The sequence below is a fragment of the Kwoniella bestiolae genome, chromosome 2 (assembly GCF_000512585.2).
Source record: "Kwoniella bestiolae CBS 10118 chromosome 2, complete sequence".
Classification (NCBI taxonomy): domain Eukaryota; kingdom Fungi; phylum Basidiomycota; class Tremellomycetes; order Tremellales; family Cryptococcaceae; genus Kwoniella; species Kwoniella bestiolae.
In genome coordinates, this window is record NC_089242.1 from 509262 (window position 1) to 521068 (window position 11807).

The following is an 11807-nucleotide window of genomic DNA, read 5'->3' on the forward strand; positions in this document are numbered from 1 at the left end:
AAATCTATAAGATACAAATGCGATTTACGATTTATACAACTTTGCTTGGCGAAAGAAAGAAAGAATCGTCCATTGTGAAAAGGAAGAAAATGTACCATGGTACTCTATTTGAAATTGTCCGTGCAAGAGTACCTGAAACCCTATCCTTAATTCCAATAGGATTGAGGTTCGATGCCCTATCCTTACTTCCAAACCACCAAAACCAACCAATTGAGGACTGTCCTTATTCTAATTCCCATTGTTCCTATTCCGCTTATGCCATAACCCCCTCCCCAACGCTCTTCTCAACCCTTTCCCACCCCCACCCCGACGAGGAACAACTAGCATATGCCTCTCGGACTGAGAAGTGTAGGGGGTGGGAGTGGGAGTAGGCGAATCGTTGTAATGCTGTACGACGGCTCTTCTTAGATGTTCTCTATAGACATCTCGACCTCCTGCCTGCATCATTATCGGTTGACTGATATTGGATGAAGGTGGCAGGTAAGTCAAATTATCAGGTGAGGTGGTTAGTTGGATTGGGAGGGTGGTGAGTTCTGGAGAATACGGGGGAGTATCGTTATTCAACGTATCGTTCGGTCTGACATGAGGTCGAGCAGTTGATGATGAGGATGTGGAACGTGATCTCTCGAGTGTTTGACCGGCATTCCTCATACCGTTTGCATGGAGGGATAAGAGGTACTCGTACTCGTCTGGGTTGAGGACCAGCGAATTGGCTCGAGATGGGGTGGTCAGTGGTGGAGCAGGTGCGGAGGGTCGGATGATATGACTTGGAGAGTGGGAACTCGAGTATGACTTATCGGTCTTGGGTGTTGAGGTATCGTCAACTTCGAAAGTCTGGTTGGGGGAGATAAGGAGAGTCTTTTTGATCATCGGTACGGGGAAGATGAGTGGTTCAAGCACAGCCTCCTCAATCTGTCGAGGAGTTGCAATTTCTTCATCCGCGTCGTCCTCTTCACCTTCTATATCTATGATGGAATGTCTACGTGCCATGTCATTGAGTTCGATCGATTTATGGCCCAGAGTCGGATGAACAGATTTCTGAGTAGGTACTCTCCTTGTCGATGAGCTTGCCGTGCCAGCTCGAACATCTAGTATCCTAGCATTGTCACCAGACGCTTCCTCTCTCTCATCTTCCGTTTGTCCCCTGCCTTTTTTCTCGTTTACTCCATTATCATCGACATCCCTTGTGAGTTTGTATGACGTCGGCTCGACGAGTGGTGAGGGTGGTATAGGTGATAAGTTGGGTTTGGAAGATACGGTTGGGCTGGTTGAATGTCTGAGCTCGGGGAGGGAAGATGATCGTCTTCTAGGTGATCGGTGGGCCAGGTTCGGTAGATGGGGGAATGGATCTTGCGAAGAAGAGATTATGACGGTGGAGTGGAGGTATTCGTCTGAAAGCGCATAACGTCAGCTCACAAGAAGAAAGACAGTTTGATAGCGAGGCATCTCGTGTGCTGCTGAAGAGGTGATGGAGTGTGGGAAGCCGTGGTATGAGATGTACTCACCAGTCAAGTCACCAATCGGATCAGTGATGGTGATACACTTCGCCCCGTTCAGACACTGCATATAACCTTCTTTCAACCCTTTAGCTTGAAATTTCCAATCATCTTCAACCTCTTTCCATTCACCCTCCTCCCTGTGCTTCTCATCTCCCTCCTCTTTCTTGAGATGTTGGTGAGGTCTTGGAGGTGAATCCGGCTTCTTGCTCTCACCCCGTCTGATGGAGGAGATAGACCTATTGAGTCTCCCAGGTAGACTCCTAAAGTAGCTTGGAAATGATGTCGACCTATGTTGCTTCGCAGGTTGTTGTCTGGGTCTCGAGAAGAAGGCAAGGTATCCTGACGAGTTTGGAAGGAGGGTACTGAATCTTGGATGGACGGTATTAATCGAGGAAGTGATTCTTGATGATAGGCCTGCAGAGGAGAGGGGAGGAGGGGAGGTGAGAGAGGAGGGTGAAAGGGGAGTGAGAATGGGACTTCCGCTTGATTCCATCGTTACTCCTACTACTCATCCACTTTCACGGATGCTATGCTGATAGAAAGGTGTAAGAGGGAGTTGTGGATTACATTGTTGAGGTAGAGTGAGAGTGAGAGTGAGAGAGAAGAGATGACACATATAAGAAGCGATGTATATATAGTAGTGTTAACACAGCTATTCAATCCTATGTTCATCATTCCTCACCACTCGAGTATCGCAAGAGATAGGTGACTCACCTCCACCTATGGGTATATTTATTCGAGTTACTCACTTACATAACCAACTGTTGACGTCTTGTCCTTTTTGTTTTGCCACCAGAAAGAAACGATAATATCGAACATTACTCTTCGAATTCGACGTTTGAATCCAATATTGTCATATCAGTAACAGGAGATAAAAGCTCAATTTGACGCAAAAGGATCGCATAGAGAGAACAGACTTGTGAAAACCGAATAGAAATCCACCCCATCTTACTCGGCAAGATACAGAGCACGCGACCATCTCAATAACGGAGAAGGAAAATCATACGCGATTATATCCTTTCTACAAAAAGCAGGAGGTCAGTAAATAGTAACTCGAAGCACAGTATAGAAGGATGTCATTATCATCCGACCTGGATAAGTGAGTACCATCCCACTTGCAGTGCCCTACCCTGGTCAGCACCTGGTTAGCAGAAACGAAAGAAGGAAGAAAGCTAATTATAATCTCGCCGACCTATCTTTCTTGAAAACCATCTAGACAAATAGCCCAACTGAAACGATGCGAGATAATACCTGAGTCGGCAGTCAAGGAGTTATGTCAGAAGGCCAAAGAGATATTGATGGAGGAAGGGAATGTGCAGTATGTTGATAGTCCTGTGACGGTGAGTTGATTTGTCTTTTTGTGGATGGTCTGTCTGGATAAGGATGTTTGTGGGATCATACGTTCTAGGAAGGCAAGCCTGTCTCTCAGTTGAGCTGCGTAGGATATACACTCGACATGCGGATGATGTGTGAAAGAAGGGTTATTTAGGAATATGTAGATATGCAGAAGAGCAGTGGAGCATGATGATTCCCATGTCCCTCAAAGCAACAACTATTTATTGCTTCTTGATAACAGAGCTGAATCTTCTCTCTGATAACCCCCCAGATATGCGGTGATATACATGGACAGTTCTTCGACATGATGGAGCTATTCAAGATAGGTGGATTCTGTCCAGAGACAAACTACATATTCATGGGTGAGTTAAACCGTTCTCCTGACTTTTTCCTCCCTTCGAATATATCCTAGGCACGATATTGACCTCATCCCATGTTCTTAGGCGACTTCGTCGACCGAGGATTCCACTCCGTCGAAACCTTCCTCCTCCTCCTAGTCCTCAAAGTCCGTTATCCCGACCGTATAACACTCATTCGTGGTAATCATGAGTCCCGCCAGATCACCCAGGTGTATGGGTTCTACGATGAATGCCAGAGGAAATATGGTAGCTCGAATGTGTGGAGATACTGCTGCGACGTGTTTGATTATCTCAGTTTGGGGTGCGTGGTGGATGGGAGGGTGTTTTGTGTACATGGGGGGTTGAGTCCTCAGGTGACTAGGTTGGATCATGTGAGTGGGGGGTCTGTTTTCGGTGGTCGCTCTCGAACGATTTGACTCGATCAACAACGACCCGAAAAAGATGAGCAAAAGAGTTATCACTGATTCTATCTGTACTGTATTAGATAAGAGTGATAGATCGTCGTCAGGAGGTACCGCATGAGGGACCTATGTGCGATTTGTTATGGTCAGATCCGGATGGTAAGTTGTTATCTAACTTGACACTCAAAGATCATAGCTTACCGAAGGCTTCTCCCGCGCAGATATAAACGGATGGGGCATGTCACCTAGAGGAGCGGGTTTCCTATTCGGAGATGATGTGGTGCGGGTGAGTTGATCCTGTCTCTCACTTTGCATGAAGCAAACGAACCCTCAACTAAGCTGACCATCATCCGAACTAGCAATTCAATCATGAAAATGATATAGAATTAATAGCTAGAGCACATCAGCTGGTGATGGAGGGGTATAAGGTGAGTTGTGGTAATCTTGGACATCTTCATTGAGATCATCAACTGACTTTCCTGGTATAGTTGATGTTCGATAGGAAGATAGTGACGGTATGGTCGGCGCCGAATTACTGTTATCGGTGAGTTTTCCTCTCTATGTAACTGGAGTATATATAATGCATATACGTCACATTCTTCAGCTCTCCATATATGATTGATAGGACGTCATTAGCTGATATCGTACATTGTATAGATGCGGGAACACGGCGAGTGTGTTGGAACTAGACGAAAACCTGCGCCAGGAGTACAAAGTGTTCGACGCTGCTCCTCAGGATGCTAGGAGTATACCGCAGAAGAGACCGATGATGCATGAGTATTTCCTGTAGATTGGGGGAAGGTCTGGTTGGGGTCATAATTGGTAGATGTGGTGGTTTAGAGAGTAGTTGTAAACATAGCATAATAGAATGAACAAATTGCAGGAGCCGAAGCCGAGCGGGAGTGTGAATGATCTTGAATCAGAGTAAAGCGTAAGCAAGTATGGTAATTAATGGTGAGGAACTGTATCATATCAAATAAGAAAATCTCATGGGGTATATAGAAGAGTATAAATATCATTCCAATACATCAAGTATGCATCAGCATGGAAGTGAAGCGAATACGCATGATACATACTGTGGTCTGACATCAGCCATCAATCAAATTAACCTACAGTGCAATTCAGGCACCGAATATGAGGGATCCGAGCGAAGACTACTCTAAAGGAATGTGTGGGATGTTTCACCCTGTTCTCATGGTTCCCTCTTCCCCTTTTGCTCCTTCTCCTTCTCCAAGCTATCCACCCTTCAGATGCTGATCAGATCATAAGTCGATATGACAGCGCGCACAGACCTCTATGGAAATGACTGATGACCTACCGAAGGTTTATTGATATTGCAAGTTTCACTTACAATGGAGAATCATGATATCTCTGTACTGGCCTCAGTCATAGCCTTCAATTGCTCGTCTTACCAAATTGGTTGATTGACGAGCTGGTGAAGCTGATAGGACCATACCAAGGTATATAACTTGCAATACAGTAGTTACTCCCTCGACACCCAACCGATTCACAAATCATAATCCAACGAACCAGTTCAACATGTCCTCCTCAAGACTCATCCGAGTCCCCTTCAAGCTCACCCAAATACAATCCAATATGTTCCTCATTCGTAGAATGCCCGCGAGGATCGGACCGATAAGCGCCATTATATATCCTGGCTCTAAACCATCTTCCGTGTCTCTCAGACCTGGTCCCCGGCTCTTGTCTACAGGGCTCATCAACTCCACTCGTTCATTCTCGACTTCTCCAATTGAAATGAAGAAGAAGAATGAACTGCTCGATCTAGCTTCGGAAGAGTATTTGGACATGCCTTCCCCTTCGCAGAGGGTTAGGTTCTTGAATTCGATTAAGAAGGATTACGGGGATGGTAAGTTCTGGTCCTCCTCATGTACCTGTTGCCCAGATCTTCCGAAAGGACCTTATCATGTTGATATCGTCTGATGTTCATTTCTTTGTTCTCATATGACTGATTATCTGATTTCATATATACGCAGAGTACGACAACCTGACTGTCCCCACTGCTCAGCTCTTGGATGCATTGAGGGATATGCAATCTTGGAGACAACTTACACCAGCTACCAGCAGTGAGTTTCCCGTTTTCCGAAATATCCACTATCGTTCATTCCCCATCCACCATCACCATGATGAGAGCAAATCCTGAGCATTGGCTGATAGCCCAAAGCACCCAAAGAATCAACAGATTATCGAGATGCCCTTCGATCGATCTCGCTCCTTGCTGGACCTGACGGGGGAGTTAGTAGGCCGGTGTTGAAGTTGAAGGATATCGAGGGTGTATTATCTGATGAGGTGGGTCCGCTTCTGTTTCTTCTTTAGCTGTATACTTGCTATGCAATCGATGGCTTCGTGAAGCATGGGTGCAGGAGCTGAAGTTTGGGATAATCGTGTAGAACGGCGTCACCTGGCGACTTATACGCGACATCATCGAGCATGGTCTCGTCCCCGAGCTGGAAGGGCTGGACGAGAGATGGAAAGCTATGGTTATGATTAATAGGGTACATGGCTTTGGGAAGAAGAAAGCCGAATTATAGTGAGTAGACACCTGTCCTCCTAACTTCCCTCTCTCCATTTTCTTGAATGGACCAAGATTCTTTGATAGTTGCATTCGAGTATAGAGGTAGCGGCTGATGAAAAGTTGTCAGCGTCGATAATGGTGCGAGGACGCTGGAAGATCTTTTGAATGCGAAGGATAAGGAGTTTGGACGGAAGGTCACTGATGCTCAGAAGGTGAGCGTTGGGCATCATATAGCGCTGCCGCTTGAAGTAAAACAAAGGACGGTAGGGGTATGAAATACTAATCTGTTGACATCACAGCTCGCTATCAAGTACCACAAAGAGATGGACCTGATGATACCCCGAAGCGAAGTGGAGGAATTTGAAAAGCTCATCAAAAACGCTTTAAACAAGGTTGATCCTACTTGTGAGTCCTTCTTCTCTTCCCCTATCCACGACGAATGGCATGAGGGCTGATGTGGTTGGATGGGACGAACCAAAGTGGGCTTCGCAATCATGGGATCGTACAGACGAGGCGAGTATGTAAGTAGTGATATCGATATGGTCGTATGGCACGAGTGAGTAAAATCTCACCAGCTGTTTCAAGTCACTCAACGGGTCTGACCCCGAACTGATGGCATGGCATAGGTCTTTTATGAAACGAGATAGGGAAGAGAAATCCAAGAAAGGGGGATATGCGAGTGATAGTCTCATGGGGAAGGTTATGGGTGCGTTGATAGGCGAAGGATTGATAGAGGAGGATCAATTGTTTTCAAGGGGTGAGTGCATCGTTTATTTTGTTTGACCTCTGGGGGAATGCGTTCTTTGCTCGTCACTTGTATGACTACCCCGACCGATCGTCCAGCTGATAGCCTCTGGGCGATATAGGCGAAAAGAAGGTCCTGGCATTGACCAAATTACCCAAACCCAACTCGATCCATCGTCAGATCGATATTCGCCTATGTCCCCTCGAGAGCCTGCCGTATATGTTATTGGGTAATACGGGGGATGATACTCTTATGAAGGCTTTGAGATACCGCGCGATCCAGAAGGGGTGGGTGTTGAATGAGTATGCTATGGGTGAGAGGGTTGAGGGGAGCGTGAGTGGTCGTGACTGAACAATCCGTGGATAAGAGCTGACGAGGTGAACGTGCTCCTGTCAACTTAGCAAGGGAGTGAGTGCCTATAGGTCTGAAAGCTTGGTTGGTAACGGGTAGATAGGGCATCTTCACTAATGAGCGTATATTTGCTGTTTAGTCTGGGTTAAAGAAGGAGGGGAGATCATCGTCAATAGCGAAAAAGAGATATTCGAAAAGGTAAGTGTACATCATGAGACTTACTCGTGCTTCTGATCCGTTGTTGACTGGATGTTCGTTTTCTATCAGCTCGAATTGCCATACCTCGAGGTGAGTATTCCAGACTTGTCCGATACCCTCCTTTGGATTGATAGTCCAGTCCTTTGCTGACGTGCTTGTTGCTCATTTACCATTTGACTATTACCAATTTGACTCTTCTGTCGTGTGTCCCGTGTCGATAGCCCACGATGAGGTCTTTACACAAGTACAGACATATCCTCCAGATCAAGTAGCTTGTGATGTTTGGTATTCCGGTGTGGGATGTATTGAATGCTTCTTTGTTCTTGTGCCACAATCTCCGGTAATTCCACTCTTGATCTGAGTGAGATCGGTGATCACCGCGTATGCTACTGTATGTTCTCAGGGTATTTATATTTCCAGGGGATCCCTTTGAAATGTATTTCTCGTTCTCCCGTATCACGCCATAAGACATTCCATAATAACAATTAGCATGAGTAGAGAATCGTGCCATACTCATACTCTACAGACACGGACCGTGCGTAACATTTTTTTTTCTTTTGCGATTTTTCATCCCTTCGATCCGACAGTCAATAAACCCAAATCGTCATTTTATCTTCATATCCTCATATCTTCATTCCAATCTTTCTTTCTCTCTTCTATCTTCTTGTAAGAAACATATAAAACCACATACATAGACAAAATGACTGGCGTATTAAATGGAAACGGACCTTCTGCCGAGCTTGCTCCTGGCCAGTGAGTGTTTCTTCCGTTGCTTCTCATATGAGAGGATTAGGATCAGGTTGGACGCACGTTTATCGTTTTATGCGATATAGCATCCATCCTGTCTGTTTGGATGGCTTGATCAAACTGTAAAGGACATTAAGCTGACCATGTTATTTCTCCTCCTCTTCACTCACTGCTGCCCGCCTCTTCTCACTTCGTTCTCATCCCTTCCTTCCCCCTCATTATCACTTCGGCCGACCTGCCCCTTCCCACAGCTTCCTCTTCACCTCGGAATCCGTAGGTGAAGGTCACCCAGACAAGATTTGTGATCAAGTATCAGATGCTATTCTCGATGCTTGTCTTGCTCAAGATCCTTTCTCCAAGGTGAGTTGGGTTTTTCTGTTAACAACCCCTACCACCACCTTATCCTTCCCTTCACTTGCTATCCATATGCAATCTGTACTACTCTAACGCTGACCCTCCCCACCCCCCAGGTCGCCTGTGAAACCGCCGCCAAGACCGGTATGATCATGGTTTTCGGCGAGATCACCACCAAGGCTCAAGTAGACTACCAAAAAGTTGTCCGAGACACCATCAAGCAAATCGGTTACGACTCATCCGACAAAGGTTTCGACTACAAGACCTGTAACGTCTTGGTTGCCATCGAGCAACAATCTCCTGATATCGCTCAAGGTTTGGACCACGGTGCTTTGGAGAAGATCGGTGCTGGTGACCAAGGTATCATGTGGGTAACTTTTGGTATTCGTTATATGATAGCACAACGGACTGATGTACTGTCTTCTATAGGTTCGGTTACGCTACCGACGAGACCCCCGAGATGATGCCCCTCACCATCATGCTTTCCCACAAGCTCAACGCTGCCATGGCTGCTGCTCGACGAGACGGTTCTCTCGGTTGGTTGAGACCCGACTCCAAGACCCAAGTTACCGTTGAGTACAAGAAGGGTGAAGATGGAGCTATGGTCCCTATTCGAGTTGACACCGTTGTCATCTCCACTCAACACGCCGAGGAGATCACCACCGAAGACCTCCGATCCGAGATCTTGGAGAAGATCATCAAAAAGGTCATCCCCAAGAACTTGTTGGACGACAAGGTCATCTACCACATCCAACCTTCCGGACGATTCGTCATTGGTGGTCCTCAAGGTGATGCCGGTTTGACCGGACGAAAGATCATCGTAGACACCTACGGTGGTTGGGGTGCTCACGGTGGTGGTGCCTTCTCTGGTAAAGATTGGTCCAAGGTCGACCGATCTGCCGCCTACACTGCCCGATGGATCGCCAAGTCCCTCGTCGCTGCTGGTCTCGCTCGACGAGCCCTCGTCCAACTTTCTTACGCTATCGGTGTCGCCGAACCCCTCTCCATCTTCGTCGACACTTACGGTACCGGTAAGAAATCCGATGCCGAGTTGGTACAGATCGTCAGACAAAACTTCGACCTCCGACCTGGACTTATCGGTTAGTAATACTTCTGTACCGGATGGGTGTAAGGGATGACATTGCTGACATTGGTTTGTTATGTGTTATAGTCAAAGCCCTCAACCTCCAACAACCTCAATACCTCAAGACTGCCGCTTACGGTCACTTCGGTAACCCCGCTTACTCATGGGAACAACCCAAACAACTTAACTTCTAAGTTGGTTGTTAGCTGTTAACTGGTTCACAAGTGTAATTTTGGTTGTCTTCTTCTTGATATGACTTTGGTTGGATCTCCATAAAAAGTCATTGGTACGAGTTCCACCTCGTTGTGCTCTGTCACTTTCCTTCATCCTTTAGATCTATCTCTTCTTGGTTCTCATCTTTGATTTGCCGAATATTCCCGCATCATCATATACACCGCCCATTATATACCCCCTTAACCTGCAGATCATGTTTGCACAGAACTGCAGGACCTAGGCTTGTACTATTTTTTTGTTACCGCATAGAATAGAATTACGATCCAATCATTGTAATTGCGGCCAGATAAAAAACATTATAGACGATAATATAAAAATAGTCAAAATTCATAAATCCATACGTAGCTTTACATAAATACTATGCAAATGCGCTCAACCGCCCACAATCTTCTTTGGAGCAATGGTTCATTGGGGATAGCAGCTGATCCAAGAAGCAAGATTTGAGATTATGTAGTGGCCTCCACTTCTTGAACCTGAAAACGACCACTACCAAGTCAACTGACAACAATAGGTTCTTATGATCATGTTCTCACTTTCTCATGCATCCTCAGGCAATTTGAATGAGAAGACACACTCGAAGGCAAAATGAACAGGTGCGTATTGTGTCTATACGTGTCTTCGAGCTGGTAGACTGAAATGTCTCGTATGTAGAATACCAGTAGTCCTGGTAAGTACAGTACAGGTCCAGCCTTGAGAGAACCTGAACCTACTTGACGATCTGTATCTCACTCGATGGATGTACTCGAGTAGACAATCGACGAGATCGAGTGAGTCAATTCAGATTTCCAAGAGCATCTACAAGATATGATAAGCTTATACTCTGCTCGCATGCCCATCAGATACCTGCTCGACCAACTTGTACGTATTATACAGTACAGTACTGTTATATCCATCCACCCACCCATGCATTAGCTGAACGAACGTTTTCGAGTAGCCCCCTCCCGACAAAGACGAGGATAAGATGGTGAGCAAACTTCGAGAGACGCTGAAGCGATCTTTGGAGGAAGTGAGGAAAGGTGCTGAACAAGTGAGCTTTGCTTTGCTCTGTTGCGCGTCGGGGGCAAGTCTCCCTCAATTGGTCTAGGAAGCTGATTCTACTCAAGTGAATATCGATGATGGACAAACCCAAACAACACGACTTGCACGAACGGAATGAATCGGTTTATGTGTGTATGATAGCGTAAATTATCAATCGAATGTAATGGCCGTGTGACTCTCATGGTCAACTTCTACTTACGCATATCGTCGTACAACCTTGTACTAGTGAGGTCTTTTTTAACTAGTCCACTGACCTCTATGGCTCATTTGAGATTCACAGCAGTGATATCAAGCTCAACCCGGGTCATCTCGCCCTCTTTCTCTTTCTCTCTCCCTTTCGACGATTGAGCTGAAGCTGATCGTCCCAAACCCAAACCCAAATCCAAAGATCTCCTCAATATACTCGTACCATCCTCAGTCTTGATCGTACTTAGAACGAACCTTCCGTTAAGCAACGGTGATCTCAGCTCCTCTTTAGATAATCTACGCGGTCTGGGAATGGCTCCTGTCTTACTTCCTTCTGTGTACACAGGTTGACGTTGGCCCTGTTCGAATGGAGGACCAGAAGACTCGGAAGGTCTAGTGGAAGGCGAGATATCATACCCCGTTTTGGGCATGCTCCGGACCTTGATTTGAAGAGACGATAAGGAGGGTGTGGTGCTGGGTGATACATATTCTGCCTTCGTGAGCCTAGCATTTGGAGAGTCGCAAAATGGGTTGATGAATGATATGATTGGGCTGGGGCCAGTAGGTTTCTTAGTGTTGGTCGATGATTGGGGAGGAGGGGTACGTGAGGTAGATCTGGATCTGGGTTTGGGGTTGGATCGTCGAGTTCGAGATATGGGGATCATCATGTGTGAGTGTAGGTATGAATGGATTGCGTACTGTAAGTGAAAGATTGTTCACGAAGATCTGCGCATCACTTTATA

At 46.2% G+C, this 11807-nt stretch overlaps 6 protein-coding genes across 6 annotated transcripts; 4 read left to right on the forward strand and 2 right to left on the reverse strand.

The window, feature by feature from the left end:
- Positions 1 to 228: 228 nt before the first annotated feature.
- On the reverse strand, positions 229 to 1992 carry I302_103326 (uncharacterized protein; the record flags this gene model as incomplete). The annotated part of the gene is made up of 2 exons (XM_019188699.1): positions 229 to 1391; positions 1506 to 1992. 2 exons carry the CDS (start codon positions 1990 to 1992, stop codon positions 229 to 231), a joined length of 1650 nt encoding a protein of 549 aa, XP_019048261.1.
- A 580-nt stretch (positions 1993 to 2572) lies between these two features.
- Positions 2573 to 4384, forward strand: I302_103327 (serine/threonine-protein phosphatase PP-X isozyme 1; the record flags this gene model as incomplete). The annotated part of the gene is made up of 9 exons (XM_019188700.1): positions 2573 to 2598; positions 2716 to 2839; positions 3106 to 3196; positions 3278 to 3564; positions 3678 to 3753; positions 3816 to 3880; positions 3954 to 4022; positions 4083 to 4138; positions 4252 to 4384. The coding sequence occupies 9 exons, from the start codon at positions 2573 to 2575 to the stop codon at positions 4382 to 4384; spliced, it is 927 nt and encodes a 308-aa protein (XP_019048262.1).
- Positions 4385 to 5133: 749 nt separating this feature from the next.
- I302_103328 (uncharacterized protein) lies at positions 5134 to 7693 on the forward strand (the record flags this gene model as incomplete). The annotated part of the gene is made up of 13 exons (XM_065869650.1): positions 5134 to 5461; positions 5589 to 5678; positions 5786 to 5901; positions 6003 to 6142; positions 6255 to 6339; positions 6427 to 6532; positions 6608 to 6683; positions 6754 to 6884; positions 6994 to 7205; positions 7274 to 7280; positions 7363 to 7421; positions 7491 to 7511; positions 7643 to 7693. The coding sequence occupies 13 exons, from the start codon at positions 5134 to 5136 to the stop codon at positions 7691 to 7693; spliced, it is 1422 nt and encodes a 473-aa protein (XP_065725722.1).
- Positions 7694 to 8121: 428 nt separating this feature from the next.
- On the forward strand, positions 8122 to 9800 carry I302_103329 (S-adenosylmethionine synthase; the record flags this gene model as incomplete). Its single annotated transcript, XM_019188702.1, has 5 exons — positions 8122 to 8174; positions 8420 to 8528; positions 8639 to 8889; positions 8952 to 9622; positions 9694 to 9800. 5 exons carry the CDS (start codon positions 8122 to 8124, stop codon positions 9798 to 9800), a joined length of 1191 nt encoding a protein of 396 aa, XP_019048264.1.
- Positions 9801 to 10425: 625 nt separating this feature from the next.
- Positions 10426 to 10924, forward strand: I302_103330 (uncharacterized protein; the record flags this gene model as incomplete). The annotated part of the gene is made up of 5 exons (XM_065869651.1): positions 10426 to 10433; positions 10492 to 10507; positions 10591 to 10607; positions 10680 to 10698; positions 10775 to 10924. 5 exons carry the CDS (start codon positions 10426 to 10428, stop codon positions 10922 to 10924), a joined length of 210 nt encoding a protein of 69 aa, XP_065725723.1.
- A 217-nt stretch (positions 10925 to 11141) lies between these two features.
- Positions 11142 to 11729, reverse strand: I302_103331 (uncharacterized protein; the record flags this gene model as incomplete). The annotated part of the gene is made up of 1 exon (XM_019188703.1): positions 11142 to 11729. The coding sequence occupies one exon, from the start codon at positions 11727 to 11729 to the stop codon at positions 11142 to 11144; it is 588 nt and encodes a 195-aa protein (XP_019048265.1).
- Positions 11730 to 11807: the final 78 nt, after the last annotated feature.